Raw genomic sequence first — 21,478 nt, 5'->3', positions numbered from 1 at the left:
GAGGGGGGCGTGGTTTATCTTTGCCCCGCCTTCCCATTGGCTGGAACCGCTCCTTTGTTCTCAACCGCCACGCGCGGCCGTTGCTAGGCGACGGCCCCAAACAAAACCCGGCCAAACCGCGATGGCAACGCATTTCAGCTCGGGGCAGGTGAGAAAGGGGGGCGTCCCCCAATTCCCCCCTCCCCTAAATTTGGGGAGGGGGATTGAAAGGATGATGGAGGGGGAGGCAAACATCCCTGCCCTGCAGCACCCTCCAGATAGGTCGGACTACAACTCCCATCGCGCGTTTGAAGGGGCCGAGGGGGGAGGAGAGAGGCCCGGGACTACAAATCCCATACAGCACGACCCCTGTGCAGCACAGAATTGGTGGTTGTTTTGAATTCTGGAGGAGGGACTTCACCCCCTCCCACTCTTGGTGCCAAATTCCCCCAGGAGCAAAAGTTTTTTTTCCCCAATGCAAAGGGAAAATATTATTTATATTTGTGGGGGGGATGTTAAAATATATTTTCCTGCTACAAATTGAACCCCCCCTCTTCCCCCCCCAACAGGTTCTGCCCCTATTTGTCCCATTTTTGTCCCCTTTTGGCCTGTTCCCCATGATACAGTATACAGTATATATATATAGAGAGAGAGATTAACATATTTTTCCTGATAATGAAAAGGGAGACTAGTAGAGATCTAGATAGATAGATAAATAGATAGATGGATGAGATATAGAAATGGATGGATGCATGGATGGTATAGAGATAGATGATAGAGATGGATGGATGGATATTATTATTATTATTATTATTATTATTATTATTATTATTATTATTATTAACAGCACATACATATCAAACATGAAATATAAATATAAAAAGCCAGGGGGAGATGTCTTAGTTCCCCCATAGATAGACAGACAGACAGACAGATAGGTAGGTAGGTAGGTAGATAGATGATAGGTAGATAGGTAGATTAGATAGGTAGATTAGATAGATAGATAGATAGATAGATAGACAGATAGATGATAGATAGGTAGATTAGATAGATAGGTAGGTAGATAGGTAGATAAATAAATGATAGGTAGGTAGATAGATGATAGGTAGGTTGGTAGGTAGATAGATAGATGATAGATAGATAGATGATAGATAGATAGATAGATAGATAGATAGATAAGTAGGTAGATAGAGTAGGTAGGTAGGTAGAGTAGATAGATAGATAGATAGATAGATAGATAGATAGATAGATAGATAGATAGATAGATAGACAGACATAACAGTGTTATGTCACCTGGTCTACCCAAACATGGGAGGGATAAGTGCACCATTAGTCCTACCATCCCTGTCTTACGTGTCCTATTGTCCTCATTTATTTGTACTTTGCTTATGTTTATACCGATGCCTGCTATCTTGTACAAGTTTGACAAACAAATAAATCTCTCTCTGTATATATCTATATCTATATATACACTGATTAACCAAAAGATTGCTTAATATATTTCATTCCCCACCCTCCCGCTTGGTTTCCCCAGTACGAAGATGCCTATAACCCGCGGAATTTGCAAAGCTGGAGTCTTCCCAAGGTTACTAAAACGGTGAGTTGCTTTGAAGACACACACACACCCAAAAGCCAATTTTTTTAAACAGGAGAGGTTTGCCCCGATGCAGCCAAATGGGGTTGTGAGAACAAATCCTGTGGAGTTTTGCTTGAGTTTTGTGTGTGTCCTGTTTTGTTGTGGCCATGCTCATTGGCGTTTCAGGGCATCCAGGAGGCCTTCAGAACGGATTGAAATTCTAAATTATTTCCTTTTTCTTGGGGGGGGGGGGAGGCTGAACTTCCTTTCAAGTTTAGGTCTTGCTTGAATTTAGGGACTGAGCCCCATTTCAAATTTTGCCATCACTGCAAATCCCTTGGCTCTGCTGGTTGGAAGCTAGTCTTCGGAGAGGGGCAGCATACAAATCTAATAAATTATTATTATTATTATTAGTTGGGAAGCTATTGTAAATCTATGCCAGTTGCCAGACGTCCAAAATTTGATCGTGTGACTGGGGGTGGTGGGAGGGAACGCTATGACAGTCGTAAGTGTGAGGACCAGCTCCAAGGCATTGTTTTCAAGGCTGTTGTAAATATACTGTATTTATATATACCCGTCAACTAAGCAATGTCGCCTGGCGGGACCCAGGGGAAGAGCCTTCTCTGTGGCGGCCCCAGCCCTCTGGAACCAACTCCCCCCAGAGATTAGAACTGCCCCCACCCTCCTTGCCTTTCGTAAACAACTTAAAACCCACCTCTGCTGCCAAGCATGGGAGAATTGAGATCCTCTTTCCCCCTAGGCCTTTACAATTCTATGCATGGTATGTATGTATGTATGTTTGGTTTTTATATTAATGGATTTTTAATCATTTCTAATACCAAATTACTATTGTACACTGTTTTATTGTCGCTGTTAGCCGCCCTGAGTCTCCGGAGAGGGGCGGCATACAAATCCAATAAATAAATAAATAAATACTTTCTAAAATAAGTTATGAACCTGTAAAGCAATGCAAAATTTTTCATAAAAGAAATGCCTGTTTCTCGGCCCTTGGTTCCACCTCTCGAATTGTGTCTTACTCTATTGTGTATTTTAATTGTGATCCGCTTCGAGTCGAAGTTTGTAAAGGTTTCCCCCCCCTAAAAAAAACTAGTTTTATAGCTCAGATGGGATCGTGGTTGACTATGGATTCGTGTGAATGATGAAAGTGGAGGTTAAAAAGAGAACGGGAAAAGTATGAAATCTTGCTAGATGGAATCTAATGGATGAGCGGATTTTGATTATTCTTTTGTGTGTGTGTGTGTGTGTGCGTGTGGAAAAGAATGTAGGCACAGGAGAAATAAGAAGGAACAGGAGTGGGATGTGTATTGTGTGCGTTAAATTATCAGAAGCATCTTCGAGACTTAATCTGCTAATGAATAATGCATTTTTCATTGTTATTGTATTCTAATTCTATTTTACTCTCTTCTGTATTGTTCTATTTCTATTCTTTTCCTCTGTTCTATTGTCTTTTCTCTATTCCGTTCTGCTCCCTTCGCTTTTATTTCATATTTCATCTGCATTATATTGAATTCTGAATTTTATCCTCTATTCTATTCTAATTATTTTGTTCTTTTCTTTTTTCTCCATCTCCACCATCCTTCTTTCCTTTCGTTTCCCTTTCCGTCCTCCTTTCCTTCTCTTGTCCCCTTTTCCTTCCTCCTATCCTTTCCTCCCCTCCTCCTTTCCTCCCTTTATTTATTTATTTAATTATTAATTCATTGGACTTTTATGCCGCCCCTCTCCGAGGACTCCCTTCCCCTTCCCATTTTTCCTTTCCTTTTTCTCTCTTTTCCTTGTTTGCTTTCCTTTCCTCTTCCTTCTCTTTCCTTTCTTTTCCTTCTCTTTCCTTTCTTTTCCTTCTCTTTCCTTTCTTTTCCTTCTCTTTCCTTTCTTTTCCTTCTCTTTCCTTTCTTCCCTTTCTTTTCCTTCTCTTTCCTTTCTTTTCCTTCTCTTCCTTCTTCCCTTCCTTCTTCCCTTGTTTCCTTTCGTCTCTTCTTTCCTTTTTCTTTCTTTTCCTTCCCTTTCCTTGTTTCCTTCTTTCCTTTCCTTCTTTCCTTTCTTTTTTTCCTTCTTCCCGTTTCCTTTCATCTCTTCTTTGCTTTTTCTTTCTTTTCCTTCCCTTTCCTTGTTTCCTTTCTTTTTTTCCTTCTTCCCGTTTCCTTTCGTCTCTTCTTTCCTTTTTCTTTCTTTTCCTTCCCTTTCCTTGTTTCCTTTCTTTTCCTTCTTTCCTTTCTTTTTTTCCTTCTTCCCGTTTCCTTTTGTCTCTTCTTTCCTTTTTCTTTCTTTTCCTTCCCTTGTTTCCTTTTTCCTCCTTTCCTTTCTTTTTTTCCTTCTTCCCGTTTCCTTTCGTCTCTTCTTTCCTTGTCCTTTCTTTTCCTTCCCTTTCCTTGTTTCCTTTTTCCTTCTTTCCTTTCTTTTTTTCCTTCCCCTGTTTCCTTTCATCTCCTTTCCTTTTTCTTTTTCTCTTTTTTTCCACCCACTCTTATTTTCCACCCTCCAGCATCCTTCAGCCAGGGAAGGATTTACTCAAATTATAGCCAATGACAGAGGCCACTTGCTACCTTCCATCCCACGCTCTAAGGTGAGCATTTTCCCTTCCCCCCCCCCTTTCCACTGCCATTTGGATTTCATCCCTTAAACTGACCGCAGCCTTTAGCCTGTTTACAGAATGAACCCACTTTTCCCTGAGGATTCACACAACACTCTAAACCCGGGTTAATCAAACACAGGGGCTGCATTCATGAGACCTGCTAGGTCCCACATTCTGAATTCATGATATAATAATAATAATAATAATAATAATAATAATAATTAATAATAATAATAATAAAATAAATAAATACAGGTAGTCCTGAAAAAAGTGACTGATGACCATTTTTCACACTTATGGCTGGCCATAGCAGCATCACTGTGGTTACGTGGTTCACATCCAGATGCTCAGCCAATGGTTCACATTTATGACCATGGCAGCGCCCCAGGGTCATGTGATCTCCTTTTGGGACCTTGCGCTAAGCCAAGTCAGCATTGAAATCCAGATTTACTTAATGACCGGGTGATTTATATTTAACAACTTTGCAGGATCCACTTTACAAGAGGCGCAGACAGAAAGAAAAAAGGCAGGAAAGGGAGGGAGGGAGGGAAAGGAGACAATAAGGAAGGAAAAAGAAGGGAGGGAGGAAGGAGGGAAGGGAGAAAGGAAAGAAGAGGGAGGGAGGAAGGAAGGGAAGACAGAGGGGCGGAAGAGGGAGGAAGGAGGGACGAGAGAAAGAGGGAAGGAAAGAGGGAGGGAGGGAAGAGAGAGAGGGGAAAAGAAGGAGGAAGGAGGGAAGTGAGAAAGAGGGAGGGAGGGAAGAGAGAGAGGGGAAAAGAAGGAGGAAGGAGGGATGGGAGGAAGAGGGAAGGAGGAAGGGTGGAAGAAGAAGGAAGGAAGGAAAGATGGAGGAAGAGAAGAGACAGGAAAAGAGGGAGGAAGAAGGGAAGGAAGAGGGAAGAAATAAAGAGGGAAGGAGGAAAGGACAGAAGGAAGGAAGGAAAAAGAAGGGAGGGAGGAAAGAGGGAAGGAAGGAAAAGGGAGAAAAGAGGGGTCCACTGCACAACTAAGGGCAAGAAAAGTCGTAAAATGGGACAAAGCAAACACATTTCTTCTGTAGCCAACGTAAATCCTGGGCTCGGACTTCCTGGACGCTTCTCCAAGCCTGTCTTCAGAGCCCCGCCAGGGGAACGGGGACCAGCTCTGGTCACTGCAGGCCCCGTCGAGCCCATGCCGAAGAGCGCTTCCTCCTTTTCCCTCTCTCCAGGCTTCCCCGTGGGGTACCTATATGACCACTTGGGATATGCCCCTCAAAATCCCACCGGCCAAGGTCTCGCTCACCTCCCGGTCTATGGATGCAGCCGCCCGGCTCACTGAATGGATGAATAAATCGGCAGCCTTAAGCCAAGCTTGCAACGGATTGTGCCCAGAAATTGTCGGCAAGGTAAGCGACAACCTGTAGCTCAAGAATCGGAAAGGAAACTTGGGGTGGGTTTTCTGACAGACCTCTCACGACCTAACTGGGTAACATCTTCAGTGTAGAAAAGGGAAAGGGGTTTATGGAATGGAGGAAGATGTGGAGGAGGAAGAGAAGGGGAGGAGAAGGACGGTGGGGTCCTTCTTGTTCTCTGGGCTTGGTGCTTTTTCACAGATGTTTTATGACCCAAATAGGTAACATCATCAGTGCTAGGAGGGCTGTGGGGTCCTTGGTGCTCTCTGAACTTGGTGGTTTTCTGGTAGACGTTTCATGGTCTAACTGGGTAACATCATCAGTGTTAGGAGGGCTGTGGGGTCCTTGGTGCTCTCTGAACTTGGTGGTTTTCTGGTAGACGTTTCATGGTCTAACTGGGTAACATCATCAGTGCTAGGAGGGCTGTGGGGTCCTTGGTGCTCTCTGAACTTGGTGGTTTTCTGGTAGACGTTTCATGGTCTAACTGGGTAACATCATCAGTGCTAGGAGGGCTGTGGGGTCCTTGGTGCTCTCTGAACTTGGTGGTTTTCTGGTAGACGTTTCATGGTCTAACTGGGTAACATCATCAGTGTTAGGAGGAGGAGGAGGACTGTGGGGTCCTTAGGGGTGAGTTGGGTTTTCTTGCAGATGTTTCATAACCTAACTGGGTAACATCAACAATGTAGAAGGGAGAAGGGTTTGTGAAGAGGAGTCGGAGTCGGGGAGGGCGAAGAGGAGTAAACAAATGCAGTGGTGCCTCTACCTACGAACGCCTCTACTTACAAACTTTTCTAGATAAGAACCGGGTGTTCAAAATTGTTTTGCCTCTTCTCAAGAACCATTTTCCACTTAAAAACCCGAGCCGCTGAAACTGTACCCGGAAAAGGCGGGGAGAAGCCTCCGTGGGGCCTCTCTAGGAATCTCCTGGGAGGAAATGGGGACAGAAAAGGCGGGGAGAAGCCTCCGTGAGGCCTCTCAAGGAATCTTCTGGGAGGAAACAGGTCCGGAAAAGGCGGGGAGAAGCCTCCGTGGGTATCTCTAGGAATCTCCTGGGAGGAAACGGGGCCGGAAAAGGTGGAGAGAAGCCTCCGTGGGGCCTCTCTAGGAATCTCCTGGGAGGAAACGGGGCCTCCACCCTCTGTGGTTTTCCCATTCGCATGCCTTATTTGCTTTTACATTGATTCCTATGGGAAAATTGCTTCTTCTTACAAACTTTTCCACTTAAGAACCTGGTCACGGAACGAATTAAGTCCGTAAGTAGAGGGACCACTGTACTCATTAAGCTGAAGACTCCCTATATAACCATAACAGTTTTCCTTCTGCCCTGCAGCCCTCCATCCCTGTGATCAAGGAAGCAGTCACGAAACCTGCTCGGTCCTCCGGTAAGACGTCCGAGCGGCCCATCTCCGGGAAGATGCCGGCATTCGAAGAGGCCGGGTCCCGGGTAGGGGCGTCCCCCAGCGGCCCTCTCTCCCGCCAGCCCGGCAGCATGGACCTCCGGCTGAAAGACGTCGCCGGGCCCGACGCCCAGGACGCCTACGAATTGGAGGCCAAGCCGCCCAAGGAGAGGCCCCCTGGCGACGACATCCCGCTCTCTCGCCAACCAGGTTGCATGGATCTGCGCCTGAAGGACACCAGCCCCCAGCTGCCTGGCTCCAACCGCCCCGGCTCGCGGGAGCCTACCCCGAGGCGGACGATCTCCGCCGAGGCCCCTCCATCGGGCCGGCCCCGGTCCCGGGAAGCGAGAGTCAAAGGTTTAGGGACCCCCGAGCCTTTGTCTCCCTGCCGCCCGGGGTCTCTGGAGGTCAACCCACGGGGCGTCTCGCCCTGCCGCCTGGGGTCCCTGGAACCGAACCCTCGCCCGGGCTCTCTGGAGGTCAACCCTCGAGGGGACCGCTCGCCCGAGGCTTTCCCCTCCAGCCGGCCACTGACGAAGAGCAGGCAGGGGTTGGAGGCGCCGAAGACGGGAGGCGCCGAACGGAACACGTCCCGACCCCTTCCCTCCACATAAAAAAAAAAATCTTCCCGGGAGGCCAAGATTTAATAAAATCAAAACAAAAAAGAAAATAATAATCAATTAACAATGCTTAAAACAAAACAAAAAACCAAAAAGTGGAAAGCAACCAGCCTTTTAAAAACTTTTCTGTGTTTTTTTCATTTTCCTTTTTTTTTAAAAAAAATTGTGGCTGTTTCACACTCGATCCCCCGTTCAGATCAATTCCTACCACACCTGGGCCCCCCCTCTCCTCCATCTCAAAAGTCCTGTTTGCATCTTTTGCAAATTAGCTAAAATAGCCCCCCCCTCCCCCCCCAAATAGGGCTGGTTTTGCCAATGTTGTCTCTCTCTCTCTTGGGCTTCGTTGACCAATGGGAATGCTCGGGCCAAAAATGGGACGGCAGTGGGGGGTTCAACCATCGCAGGAGTGGCCGGACGAATGGAAGGGTGCTGTTTAACACCGGAGGGTTTTTTTTTTCCTTAATGATTAATAAACCTGATTGGCCATTTATTGTGCAGCTGCTTTTCCTGGTGGGGGGGAAATTTTCTTTGGCACGGGTCTCACAACTTGCGATAATGTAACCTGAGCGTTACTTAAGAAACATGAACCGATCCCTCAAGTTACGACCATAATCGGCAACTATAGTGGTACCTCTACCTAAGACCGCCTCTACTTACGAACTTTTCTAGATAAGAACCGGGTGTTTTCTACTTACAAACCTGAGCCTCTGAAACTGTAACCAGAAAAGGCGGGGAGAAGCCTCCGTGGGGCCTCTCTAGGAATCTCCTGGGAGGAAACAGGGCCGGAAAAGGCGGGGAGAAGCCTCCGTGGGGCCTCTCTAGGAATCTCCTGGGAGGAAACAGCTGGAAAAGGAAGGGAGAAGCCTCTGTGGGGCCTCTCTAGGAATCTGGGAGGAAATAGGGACGGAAAAGGTGGGGAGAAGCCTCCGTGGGGCCTCTCTAGGAATCTCCTGGGAGGAAACAGCCGGAAAAGGAAGGGAGAAGCCTCTGTGGGGCCTCTCTAGGAATCTGGGAGGAAATAGGGACGGAAAAGGCGGGGAGAAGCCTCCCTAGGAATCTCCTGGGAGGAAACAGGACCTCCACCCTCCCTGTGGTTTCCCCAATCGTACGCCTTATTCTTACAAACTTTTCTACTTAAGAACCGGGTCATGGAACAAATTAAGTTCATAAATAGAGGTACCACTGTAGTTACAATGTCTGGTTTATCGACCGATTGCTAGGCACTGAAAATGGTGATTTTACAAGCACTCCTCACACTTATGTCCGCCCGCCGTCCTGGGCTTGTAGCTATGAGGGCGGCAGCATCTCGAGGTCGCGTGACCCCAGCGAGCAATGGGGAGGGAATCGCATTCACTCAATGAAGATTCCCTTAGGCATCATAGGCGAAAAGGGGCACGACTAACTCAAGTGCTTTGCTTTGTGACGGAAATTCCATTCCTGACGGCGGTCGAGGACTCTCTATTTTTCCCCCCCCCCGTCCGTCTTAGCAAATTTTCCCATAAAAGCCTTGGAATCAGAGTGCAGGAACAGCCTAATTGCAACCTGTCAATTAAGGATTTTAGGCTGCGGGTTTTTGAATCTCCTTTAAAAAAAAAACCCTGCAGGAAATTTATTCCAAAAAGCCACAAACTACAGAAGTGGGAGGACAGAGGCCTTTGTATACTGCACCCTCGGTTTAAAATAAATTAATTAAGGAAAGAGTGAACATTTGGGGAATCGCAAAGAGGCAAGAGCCAAGGCAATTAATTTTCGGATCATCGAGGGAATCCGTTGAATTCCTAGCCGTTGGGTTTTGCAATCGCTCAAAAAAGATTTAAAAACAGACACCGAACAACGGCATAGTACACAATCAAAGTCGCACACCGCCAGGACACGTCATTTGCTGGACGGACAATCGAAAGGGCTTTTTAAAAATATAAATGAAAGGTGTTTTCCAGATGGATGAAAGCTAAATCTAGGGCTAGGAGAATTCTGTCTATGGGGTGGCTGGGAGGGCACGTCGTTGAACAAAATTATATTTTTAATTCTTTAATTCACTGCCAAATGGGTTGTTTCTTCTCCTCCTCCCGCCTGGAAAAAAAATCCTGCTTTTTTACAGTTTGCAAGTGAATTTCTGCCCTTTTTAAAATATATATTTATATGTCTCATATATATACAGTGTTCCCTCGATTTTCGCGGAGGATGCGTTCCGAGGCCGCCCGCGAAAGTCGAATTTCCGTGAAGTAGAGATGCGGAAGTAAATACACTATTTTTGGCTATGAACAGTGTCACAAGCCTTCCCTTAACACTTTAAACCCCTAAATTACCATTTCCCATTCCCTTAGCAACCATTCAGATTATTAGTCACCATGTTTATTTATTAAAGTTTATTAAAAAAAATTTTTATTAAAGGTGGACGAAATTTTGGCGATGACGTATGACGTCATCGGGCCAGAAAAACCATGGTATAGGGGAAAAAACCGCAAAGTATTTTTTAATTAATATTTTTGAGAAACCGTGGTATAGACGTTTCACGAAGTTCGAACCCGTGAAAATCGAGGGAACACTGTATATATATATATATATATATGAGACGTCCGGAGTAAACCCCATGGCAGGATAGGCAGCCAATAAATGTAAATAAATAAAATAGAACTAAGAGAAGCAACTTAGAACTAAGGAGAAATTTCCTGACAGAACAATTAACTTTGTTAACAATTAACAAATAACTTCTGGAACTTCCTCTGGAAAGTTGTGAATGCTCCAACACTAGAATATGTTTTTAAGAAGATGTTGGATAACCATCTTTCTGAAGTAGTGCAGAGGTTGGAATAGAAGACCTTCCAATTCTGCTGTTTTTTTTAAATTATTGCTGTTCTTATTATGGAATCAAGTGTCCATATTTGGAAGGATGGGTTCTATAAATCAGCCTGTTTTGATCGCGAGCGGAAATCTGAAAAAGACTCCCACCGCTTTCGAACTACAAGCTGCCCCATTAAAAAAAAGCGGGCAAGTTGATTTTTCAACGTTTATTATTAACCGGAAAATCCCCATGGGGGGTGGATTTACAACCCCCCCAAGGGAAGAAACTTCATTTCGGGAAAGGAGGCTGTCAGCCGGCTCATCGTTCACGAATGGACAAGCAAAATCGGACTCTATATTTACAGAAGAAGAACAATGGATAGGTTCTATTTTTTGGGGGGGGGGGAGTGTTGGTAGAAGGCTCAAAATCTTTCCTTGGAAGCCAAACGGACGGCTTACCAGGGACAATTAATTCAACAATTCAATTTTTTAACCATGGCAGGGGAAAAAAAATAAATCGAATTGCAAAGGTTAGAGGTTTTTCCTTTTCTCCCGCAGATGGGAAAAAAAGCAAACTTAGCAAGATTTTAACCAGCCTTCAACTCCCACCTCCTGAACCCCAGGGCCCACTTGGGGGGGTGGGGGGGATCATCAGCCAGACTGGAGGTGTCCATCTAAGGCTGCGTGACTCTTTCGCTCTCAATGGACCGCGTTGTCCTTTGTAAAGCGGGCACGCCAACCCACACTCGTCGTGCACATGGGCCTTTGAAAGGAAAGGATTGTTCTAAAGCAAAGAAAACGCTTTTAGCCCGGTGGAAAGAATGTCAGTTTGTTAAAAGCCCAGCCGGGTTTTTAAAAGTGGTGGGGTTTTAAAGGAGAAACAACCCCCCCCCCCTAGAATCCCTCGGGAGGAAACGGCGGCTTTTGGCGATGAAAAAAAAGTTTTAAAATAATAATAATCCTCATCACCGAGAAAAGTCCTACCGGGGGTTCCAAGGAGAATTGTCTCCGCAGGGTTACAACTGTGAATTTGGTTGGTTTCAGTCCCCTGGTTTTTCTAATTTAACAAACCGAGGTCCTTGATTGAAGGGACTTTGCGGAGGGGGTTACAAAGTTAAGAAGTTGGGAAGCGAGAGAAGGGAAGGCGGAAGGCGTGTTTCGTCTCTCTTCACATGGCCGCGATCCCCAGCGAGGATAAAACCGTCAGGATGAGCACCAAGACGCCAGACTGGTACAACTGGGGTATTTTGAAACCGACGCCCATGTCCCAGACCTACGAAAGAGGAGACGAAAAGGACGTCGTAACGTGAGGAACAGGAAGATCGCCTGGTGGCACCCCGGCGGGTGTAAGAAACCCATCAATAAAAAACAACTGTGAAACATGGCTTTGGACCAGACTACCTGCGGAACCGCCTGCTACCGCACGAATCCCAGGGACCGATAAGGTCCCACAGAGTTGGCCTTCTCCGGGTCCCGTCGACTAAACAATGTCGTTTGGCGGGCCCCAGGGGAAGAGCCTTATCTGTGGTGGCCCCGGCTCTCTGGAACCAACTCCCCCCGGAGATTAGAATGGCCCCCACCCTCCCTATCTTTCATAAACTACTCAAGACTCATTTATACTGCCAGGCATGGGGGAGTTGAGATATTTCTTCCCCCTAGGCCATTACAAGTTATGCATGGTATGTCTGTGTGTATGTTTGGTTTTATAACAAGGGTTTTTAGTTGTTTTATTATTGGATTGTCACATGCTGTTTTTATCATTGTTGTTAGCAGCCCCGAGTCTACGGAGAGGGGCGGCATACAAATCCAATAAATAATAATAATAATAATAATAATAATTATTATTATTATTATTATTATTAAAGTGAACACAAGAGCAAGGGGGCACAATCTGAGGTTAGTTGGGAGAAAGATTAGAAGTAATGTGAGAAAATATTATTTGACTGAAAGAGTAGTGGATGCTTGGAACAAACTTCCAGCAGACGTGGTCGGTAAATCCACAGGAGCTGAATTTAAACATGCCTGGGATAAACATAGATCCATCCTAAGATAAAATACAAGAAATAGTATAAGGGCAGACTAGATGGACCGTGAGGTCTTTTTCTGCCGTTGATCTTCTATAAACCTCAACATGGGGTTTCTCAACTTGGCCAACTCTTTAAGAGGCTTGAGCCAGGCGGGTTGGGCTAGATGACCTCCCGGGTCCCCTTCCGACTGTGGTTATTCTCTTACGCGTGGGCTTCGACTCCCAGCATTCCCCAGCCTGCCCGTGCTAAAATTTTAAAAAACGGAAATGTAGAAGTTCTCCTGGCGTCGTCCACTTGGGGGGAAATTATTCCCCAACAAGTTACGCTAGCCTTGAAGTGGGACCCGAAATTTGAAAGGAGCGGGCCTGAAAAACGAGGAATTTCCAGAGGTAGACAGCAATTATGACGACGGCCTAAGGGCAGTCCTCAACTTACAGCTACGAACGACTGAGCCCAACGTTTTGGTTGTTAAGTGAGATTTCCCCTATTTACATGTCTTTGTAAAATTTGAACAGTCACTAAACAAACTGTTGTAAGTTGAGGATTTCCTGACGGGCCACAAGAATGGTGGAAGGTCTTAAGCATAAAACGTATCAGGAAAGACTTAATGAACTCAATCTGTATAGTCTGGAGGACAGAAGGAAAAGGGGGACACGATTGAAACATTTAAATATGTTAAAGGGTTAAATAAGGTTCAGGAGGGAAGTGTTCTTAATAGGAAACACAAGAACAAGGGGACACAATCTGAAGTTAGTTGGGGGAAAGATCAAAAGCAACGTGAGAAAATATTATTTTACTGAAAGAGTAGTAGATCCTTGGAACAAACTTCCAGCAGACGTGGTAGATAAATCCACAGTAACTGAATTTAAACATGCCTGGGATAAACATAGATCCATCCTAAGATAAAATACAGGAAATAGTATAAGGGCAGACTAGATGGACCATGAGGTCTTTTTCTGCCGTCAGACTTCTATGTTTCTATGGCATGTGGGAAAGACCTTGGGAAAGGCCCTGGTGAGATAAGAGGCGGATGAGCCCTCAGTTGATAATGGGCAGGGAAAGAAACTCCAATGAAACCCTCTCTAGTTTCTCAGGCTGTGAAAGAGATGGAGGGGGAGAATTGTACATTCGCCCCGGCAAGAGTCTGTCAAGGGAGCTTTCCCATTAAGTCATCTGGTCGTTTCTCCTCTCTCATTGGGCCCGCGAGGCCGACATACCACCGTAGCGGTAACACTGGCTGCTGACAAGGCCGCTTACCAGATGCCGAATCCCATTCCAGGTGTGGTAGGTTAGAGGGAGGGCCAAGGCAAACTTGGCAGAATAAATTAGAGCGGGTCCCAGGCTGAGTGTCTTGACCATATCCAGGTAGTCGGGGAACTGTCCAGGAAGAGCCAAGGCACTTAGCGCAAAGAGCGACACACCTGTCGAGGAAACACATCCAGTAGGAATAGGAAACAGGTAGTCAACGAGTCAGTCTATCATCTACCTACCTACTTACCTACCTACCTATCTACCTATCTATCCATCTATCTACATTATCTATCTATCTATCTATCTATCTATCTATCTATCTATCTATCTATCTATCTATCTATCTATCTACATTATCTATCTATCTATCTATCTATCTATCTATCTATCATCTATCTATCTATCTATCTACATTATCTATCTATCTATCTATCTATCATCTATCTATCATCTATCTGTCTGTCTGTCTATCTATCTACATTATCTATCTATCTACATTATCTATCTATCTATCTATCTATCTATCTATCTATCTATCTATCTATCTATCTATTTACATTGTCTATCTACATTATCTATCTACATTATCTATCTATCTATCTATCTATCTATCTATCTATCTATCTATCTATCTATCTATCTATCTACATTATCTATCTACATTATCTATTTATCTATCATCTATCTATCTATCATCTATCTGTCTGTCTATCTATCTACATTGTCTATCTATCTATCTATCTATCTATCTATCTATCTATCTATCTATCTATCTATCTATCTATCTATCTATCTATCTACATTATCTATCTATCTGTCTGTCTGTCTGTCTGTCTGTCTGTCTGTCTATCTACCTACCTATCTTTCATCACCATCTATCTATCTATCTGACCATCTTACATCCAACATCTTGTCTGTCTGTCTTAGTATCTTCCATCTATCATCCATCCATCCATCCATCCATGTGACGCACCTAAACTCATTCCCACGCCAGTCCCGCGGTGAGTGATGGACATCATCATAGGCAGGGACCACCTGAAAGCAAGAAAAGGAGGACCCTGTGAAGAGCTGAACCCAGAAGTGAGAGTTCTGACATCTCTTTATGGAAAAGACAGGCAGAAAGGACAGATGGGTGCCGTAGTTAGAAGAATCAATCAGTGGAACAACTTGTCTCCAGAACTTGTGGGTGCTCCAACACAGGAAGGTTTTAAGCAGACACTGGACAACCATTCACTGGACCAGAATATCTCTGAGACCGCCTTCTGCCGCACAAATCCCAGCGACCAGTTAGGTCCTACAGAGTGGGCCTTCTCTGAGTCCCGTCAACTAAACAATGTCGTTTGGCGGGACCCCAGGGGAAGAGCCTTCTCTGTGGCGGCCCCAGCCCTCTGGAACCAGCTCCCCCCAGAGATCAGAATTGCCCCCACCCTCCTCGCCTTTCATAAGCTCCTTAAAACCCACCTCTGTCGTCAGGCATGGGGGAACTGAGATGTATTCCTTTCCCCCTAGGCCTATACAATTTATGCATGGTATGTTTGTGTGTATGTTTGGTTTTTAATAAGGTTTTTTTTTAGTGGTTTTAAATATTAGATTTGTTACATACTGCTTTTATTATTGTTGTTAGCCGCCCCGAGTCTACGGAGAGGGGCGGCATAGAAATCTAATAAATAAATAAATAAATAATAAACCATTTGTCTGGAAATCGAAGTGATGGCAAACCTTTTTAGGTTCACGTGCCAAAAAGGGGGGAAGTGCAGGGGGGATTACACACGTTTTGCCCACACCCATAATTCCTTCCTTCCTTCCTTCCTTCCTTCCTTCCTTCCTTCCTTCCTTCCTTCCTTCCTTCCTTCCTCCCCTTCCTTCCTTCCTTCCTCCCCTTCCTTCCTTTCTTCCTCCCCTTCCCCATCACTGGGCCGTTTCAATAAGACATTGGACAAACGTTGGTTTGAAACGTTCCAGGGTCTCCAGCTTGAGCAGGGGGGTTGGACTAGAAGACCTCCGAGGCCCCTTCCAACTCGTTTATTCCCACTATTCTGTAATCCGCAGCGCTAAGCTCAGGCCAAGGCAGGGCAAACAGTTCCAGCTCTTCTGATCTGCTCCCCACTCTGAATTATTTGAGGAATCCTATCAGAGAAGGAACACTGGAATCTCTGGAGGAGGCTGAGGAATGAGAGGTCCACTTGTGTGTTTGTGTGTGTGTGTATGAATTCTCCTGGATGGGCAAGCAGAGGGACCGACCAGGGACTTAAAGGACTGAAAGGAACCAAGAGTATAATAATTAAAAAGATTTTGAAATGCGCAGAATTAGACAAAATGACATCTACCATATTTATATAACTTATAGAGTAAGAATTTAAAACTTAGTATTATAAACTATACACCCATGGTTACAATACCACAAAAGAATATAAAAGGAGGCTGTCGGTGAGTCAGCCACAGGAGGGGAGGGGATGTATATTAAAGGCTTGTCCTTCTGTATATGAATTGTTTGTTTGTATTGTCTATTGTTTATATGTAAATAAAAACTTTAAAAAAAAAAGAATTGAAAGAAAAGGAAGATTCAGAATAATACGAAACCTGGAATTTTGTGATTGGCTTGAAAGAAGAAAACAAAATAAATATGTCCAGGATTAATTTTGTATAAATTTAATATTATTATGATAAAGATAAGTATTTATATATTGCATTGTATTGTGCTATACACAATGTTTAGAATATAAAATATGTTATAATACGTTTAAAGGTGAAAAAAACTACAGAATTATGTGAAACTAGTAAATAAGCATGAATTATTTGTCCATACAAATACCACAAAATAGACCTAGAGGTATAAATATATATATGTAATTGTTTTTGTCTAATGGCCCATTTTTATGGTTTATTTTAATATACAGTGATACCTCGTCTTATGAACTTAATTGGTTCCGGGACGAGGTTTGTAAGGTGAAAAGTTCGTAAGACGAAATAATGCGTCCCATAGGAATCAATGGAAAAGCGATTAATGCGTGCAAGCCCAAAACTCACCCCTTTTGCCAGCCAAAGCGCCCGTTTTTGCGCTGCTGGGATTCCCCTGAGGCTCCCCTCCTCGAAACCCTACCTCCGGACTTCCGTGTTTTTGTGATGCTGCGATTTCGCTGAGGCTCCCCTCTCTGGGAAACCCCACCTCCAGACTTCCGTTGCAAGCGACGTGCCTGTTTTTGCGCTGCTGGGATTCCCCTGCAGCATCACAAAAACACGGAAGTTCCAGAGGTGGTGTTTCCCATGGAAGGGAGCCTCAGGGGAATTCCAGCAGTGCAAAAACGAGCACTTCGCTGACAACAAATATGCCCATGTCATACCAACACTCTGCAGTCTGCATTGGTTGCCGATCAGTTTCCGGTCACAATTCAAAGTGTTGGTTATGACCTATAAAGCCCTTCATGGCACTGGACCAGATTACCTCAGGGACCGCCTTCTGCTGCACGAATCCCAGCGACCAGTTAGGCCCCACAGAGTGGGTCTTCTCCGGGTCCCGTCAACCAAACAATGTTGCTTGGCGGGGCCCAGGAGAAGAGCCTTCTCTGTGGCGGCCCCGGCCCTCTGGAACCAACTCCCCCCAGAGATTAGAATTGCCCCCACCCTCCTTGCCTTTCGTAAACTTCTTAAAACCCACCTCTGCCGCCAGGCATGTGGGAACTGAGATACACTTTCCCCCTAGGCCTTTACAATTTTATGCATGGTATGTCTGTATGTATGATTGGTTTTTATAATAATGGGTTTTTAACTGTTTTTAGTATTGGGTTATTGTTATATGATGTTTTGCTACTGTTGTTAGCCGCCCCGAGTCTGCGGAGAGGGGCGGCATACAAATCCAATAAATAAATAAATAAATAAATAAATAAACAGAAGTCCGGAGGCGGGGCATCCCAGTGGCGGAGGCTCAGGTTTCTAAGGTGAAAATAGTTTGGAAGAAGAGGCAAAAAAATCTTAAACCCCGGGTTTGTATCTCGAAAAGTTTGTATGACGAGGAGTTTGTAAGATGAGGTATCACTGTATATGAACCAATAAAAATTATTGGGAGCAACTCAGTGCAGGTAAATCGAGGTACAATTAGTCCTTGACTCATGACTGTGGGGTCTTTGAGCCGACATTTTGTGACCCAAATTGGTAACATCATCAGTGCTAGGAGGGAGAGGGGTTTGCTCTGTTTATATATAGAAGTAGCTTGCTTGCAGAAAGCAAACCCCCTCTCCCAGGGGAAGAGCCTTCTCTGTGGTGGCTCCAAGAGATTAGAACTGCCCCTACCCTCCTTGCCTTTCTTAAACTCCTCAAAACCCACCTCTGCGGTCAAGCGTGGGGGAACTGAGACATCTCCCCCTGCCTATGTAGTTTTAGTGCATGATATGACTGTATGTATGTTTTTTATATTGGGGTTCCTTGCTTTTTAGATTTTTTAAATGTACAATTGCTATTTTAGATTTTAAATTATTAGATTTGTCAATACATATCGTTTTTTATCACTGTTGTGAGCCGCCCCGAGTCTGCGGAGAGGGGCGGCATACAAATCTAATAAATAATAATAATAATAGTAATAATAAGAATATTGTTTAGTAGGGTCAAGAAAACAAGCCAGTTGAGAGAGCACCAAGTATCGCATGGTCCTCCTCCTCTCTGTACACCCCATTCCGTTCTAGCACTGGTGATATTACCTAGTTTGGTTATGAAACGTCTGCAACAAAACCACTCCCAAACCAGCTCAAGAGAGGACCAAGGATCCCTCAATTTCAACCCCGAGCTACAAAAACTCTCTTTTGTTGGCATTTTGTTGGAGCCTTCGGAGAGGGACGGCATACAAATCTAATAAATTACAGTATTATTATTATTATTATTATTTCAACCCAGCCTATCTCGCAGATGTTGATTCTTGTGGGAGAACGGCAGGGAAGGAAGGCCATTCCGAACATTATGGAAATGGGCCATGAGGTCTTTTTCTGCCGCCAATATTCTATGTTTCTATGAAATGCACTCGATGGCAAATTAAAAGAACAAGTCTTACTCGTAAATGCTGATATGCGGAGACAACGGTCGTTTCGACTGAGTGTTCTTCTCCCAAAACTTGGCCATTTCTTCCTTCGCCGACGTCGCCACGGGGAGAGCACTAGAACAGAACCATCGAGAGTGTGTTAGGAGGCAGGCCCCAAAATACACGCAGAATTGCGGTTCAGGCAGTCCTCAATTTATGGTACTCGACCAAATCGGTTCTCAACCACACTTGTGGAACGAATTGTGGCCGAGAACCGAGGTACCACTGTATAAGTTTAAGTGCTATTGCTTTTTTTTTGCAGCAGCAGCAGCAGTCTATTTGCATGTGGATGGACCAGCCCTGGAGATGGAGAGAGGAATGGTGAATGACCCTATGAAAGGGTCATTCAACCCCACAAAGGGGTCGCGACCAACAGGTTGAAAACCGCTGTTTTAGAGGGTTGTTGAAGCACTTCCCTTCATTCACAACACTCAGGTGACCCTGGGGATATAGATAAACCTCCAAGTGGCCTCCACAACCCACTTATTATTATTATTATTATTATTATTATTGGATTTGTATGCCGCCCCTCTCCTAACAAACAACAAACAATACAACATACAAATCCAATATTAAAAACAATATTTAAACCCTTATTAAGAACAATCATGCAATACAAACAAATCATACATAAAGCGGAACAGCCGTGCCTGGCGACATAGGAGGGTTTTCAGGAGTTTACAAAAGGCAAGGGTGGGGGCAGTCATAAGTTGATTCCAGAGGGTCGGGGCCGCCACAGAGAAGGCTCTTCCCCTGGGTCCCGCCAGCTGACATTGTTTTGTCGACAGAACCCGGAGAGGCCAACTCTGTGGGACCGAATCGGTTGCAATTTTCATCGACCAATTTGTTTGCCATGTTGTTTGAAATCCTTCCTCACTTGCAAAGATTTCAAAGAAAAGCGGTTCTTCTTCTTGTGCCCTATCCGCCATCGGATGTTGGCGGTCCTATTTTTGTCAACAAGAAAGAGGTAACCGATCTCTTTCGACAGCGTTGAGAAACCTACCGCTGCATGGAGAATCCTGCATTGAGGCGGACAAAGAGGCAACGACGGCTCGCTAACCTGAAACGGGAGAGAGGGGAATTAGAAGGATGCCTTGAATTGACAGCCAGGACTTTGTCTTTTACATGTTGTTGGCCTACTTCGCAGGGTCAGCATAAGGGTTTTCTGAACCACGAGGAAGGTGGCAGAGGATATTTGGGGAACAGAGGGGTTCAATGTTGGCTCAGTCCAAAGAATTTTGAAGGAGGTTTTGGACTGTGTAAATTCCAAAGTCATGTCTTTGAGAGACCATAGAAGTTGGGTTTACAGGTTAAGGCGCCAAACTAGAAACCGGGAGATGGTGAGTTCTAGTTCTGGCTTAGACATGAAAGCTTGCTGAGTGATTATGGGCCGATCGCTAGGAGATGGGAAGTTCTAGTCCCACCTTAGGCATGAAAGCCGGCTGGGTGACTTTGGACCCATCACCAGGAGACGGTGAGATCCTCCCAAAATCATCCCCAGGACCCGCAGTTTCGGAGCTACTGATCTTCATCATTCTGCCCCCCAACAACCCTGCAAGGTAGGTTGAGATGAGGAAGAGCAAGGGAGCTTCTGCGGCCGAGGGAGGACTTGAACCCAGGCCGTCCCAACCCTACTCCAACACTTTTCCTTATTATTCCTCCCTCCCTCCCTCCCTCTTCCATTTCTATGCTGCCCAACTCCCTAAGGACTCTAGGCAGTTCACAGCGAATATATAAAACATCAATGATAGTATTAAATAGTACTAAAATTTCTTTTAAAATCCTTAAATATACTTATGCTGGTTTGGATGCTTTAATGGAAACCCAGATTCCAGAGACTGGAGGGAGACCCTTGCTATGTTCAATACTAAGCACACCCATAAGGGGACGCCACGCCTGCGGGGATCAGTCAGGCGTGCACCTAAAGACACGTGTAGCCCCCCCCTCCATCTGCAGACCATCCTTCTCTTTCGCAAGAACTACAGCACCCATCCGCCCCGGCTTGCATAGGAGGTGCAGGCTGGGGAGGATGGGTTGTACAGTCCGACCACCTCCCCCAGCGGGGGGGGAGGGTTGAATACACGAGAAAGAGAAGGTGGAGAGGGGGGGCAAACACGTGTCTTTTTGTTCGTGTGAATTGGACAAAGCGCTCCCCCCCCGCAGTCGGGGCGCCCTCGAGGTCACCCCGCCGCGTCTCAATCCCTCCCGAACACGCATGTTTCCCCGCTTCAGGGGCGCTGAATGCGCTTCCAGACGAGACGAACCCGCCCGCGGTACTCTCGTCAGCCCGTCCGCCCCTCCGGTCACCTCAAGACGGACGCCGCCATCTTGGCCAGCAGGCACTCCGAAATGCCCGGTGACGTCACCAACCGACTTCCGTCGCCGGAGAACAAGAAGGGCGGAAGTCCTTCAGCAGCTGAGCTTCAAAATTGCAGCATTAAAGAGAAGAAGGCTTAGAAAAAAGGCCTGATCCTCTTCATTATCCAAAGGGGGGGAAATGTTTCATACTCCAAAGCGCCTGTGGATAGAACAAGAAGCAAGGGGTGGAAACTAACCAAGGAGAGGAGCAACTTAGAAATAAGGAGGAATTTCCTACAGTCAGAACAATTAACCAGTGGAACTACCTGCCACCAGAAGTTGTGAATGCTCCAACGCTGGAAGTGTTTAAGAAGATGTTGGATAACCATTGATTTCAAATGGCATAGAGTTTCCTGCAGGGGGTTGGACTAGAAGACCTCCAAGATCCCTTCCAACTCTGTTACTGTTATTATTGTTGTTGTTATTGTTGTTATTGTTATTCTC

General features: G+C 45.3%; 2 protein-coding genes across 4 annotated transcripts; one reads left to right on the top strand and one right to left on the bottom strand.

Annotated features, from left to right (window-relative positions):
* Positions 1 to 50: 50 nt before the first annotated feature.
* Positions 51 to 8,042, top strand: CFAP126 (cilia and flagella associated protein 126). 2 transcript variants are annotated; one of them, XM_070766466.1, is made up of 5 exons: positions 51 to 148; positions 1,514 to 1,576; positions 4,056 to 4,136; positions 5,353 to 5,529; positions 6,866 to 8,042. In XM_070766466.1, the coding sequence occupies exons 1-5, from the start codon at positions 122 to 124 to the stop codon at positions 7,544 to 7,546; spliced, it is 1,029 nt and encodes a 342-aa protein (XP_070622567.1). In that variant the 5' UTR covers positions 51 to 121; the 3' UTR covers positions 7,547 to 8,042. The 2 variants fall into 2 exon arrangements, with proteins under 2 accessions (XP_070622567.1, XP_070622568.1); XM_070766467.1 differs by lacking the exon at positions 4,056 to 4,136.
* Positions 8,043 to 10,545: 2,503 nt separating this feature from the next.
* SDHC (succinate dehydrogenase complex subunit C) lies at positions 10,546 to 21,081 on the bottom strand. Of its 2 annotated transcripts, none has more exons than XM_070766469.1 (6): positions 20,984 to 21,081; positions 19,680 to 19,736; positions 18,650 to 18,751; positions 14,585 to 14,646; positions 13,618 to 13,781; positions 10,546 to 11,606 (listed from the first exon to the last, which is right to left on the bottom strand). In XM_070766469.1, the coding sequence occupies exons 1-6, from the start codon at positions 21,001 to 21,003 to the stop codon at positions 11,502 to 11,504; spliced, it is 510 nt and encodes a 169-aa protein (XP_070622570.1). In that variant the 5' UTR covers positions 21,004 to 21,081; the 3' UTR covers positions 10,546 to 11,501. The 2 variants fall into 2 exon arrangements, with proteins under 2 accessions (XP_070622570.1, XP_070622571.1); XM_070766470.1 differs by having other exon boundaries at positions 20,941 to 21,010.
* Positions 21,082 to 21,478: the final 397 nt, after the last annotated feature.

Source organism: Erythrolamprus reginae, chromosome 13 (genome assembly GCF_031021105.1).
Source record: "Erythrolamprus reginae isolate rEryReg1 chromosome 13, rEryReg1.hap1, whole genome shotgun sequence".
Taxonomy (NCBI): domain Eukaryota; kingdom Metazoa; phylum Chordata; class Lepidosauria; order Squamata; family Dipsadidae; genus Erythrolamprus; species Erythrolamprus reginae.
This window is presented reverse-complemented; position numbering and strand designations above follow the sequence as displayed.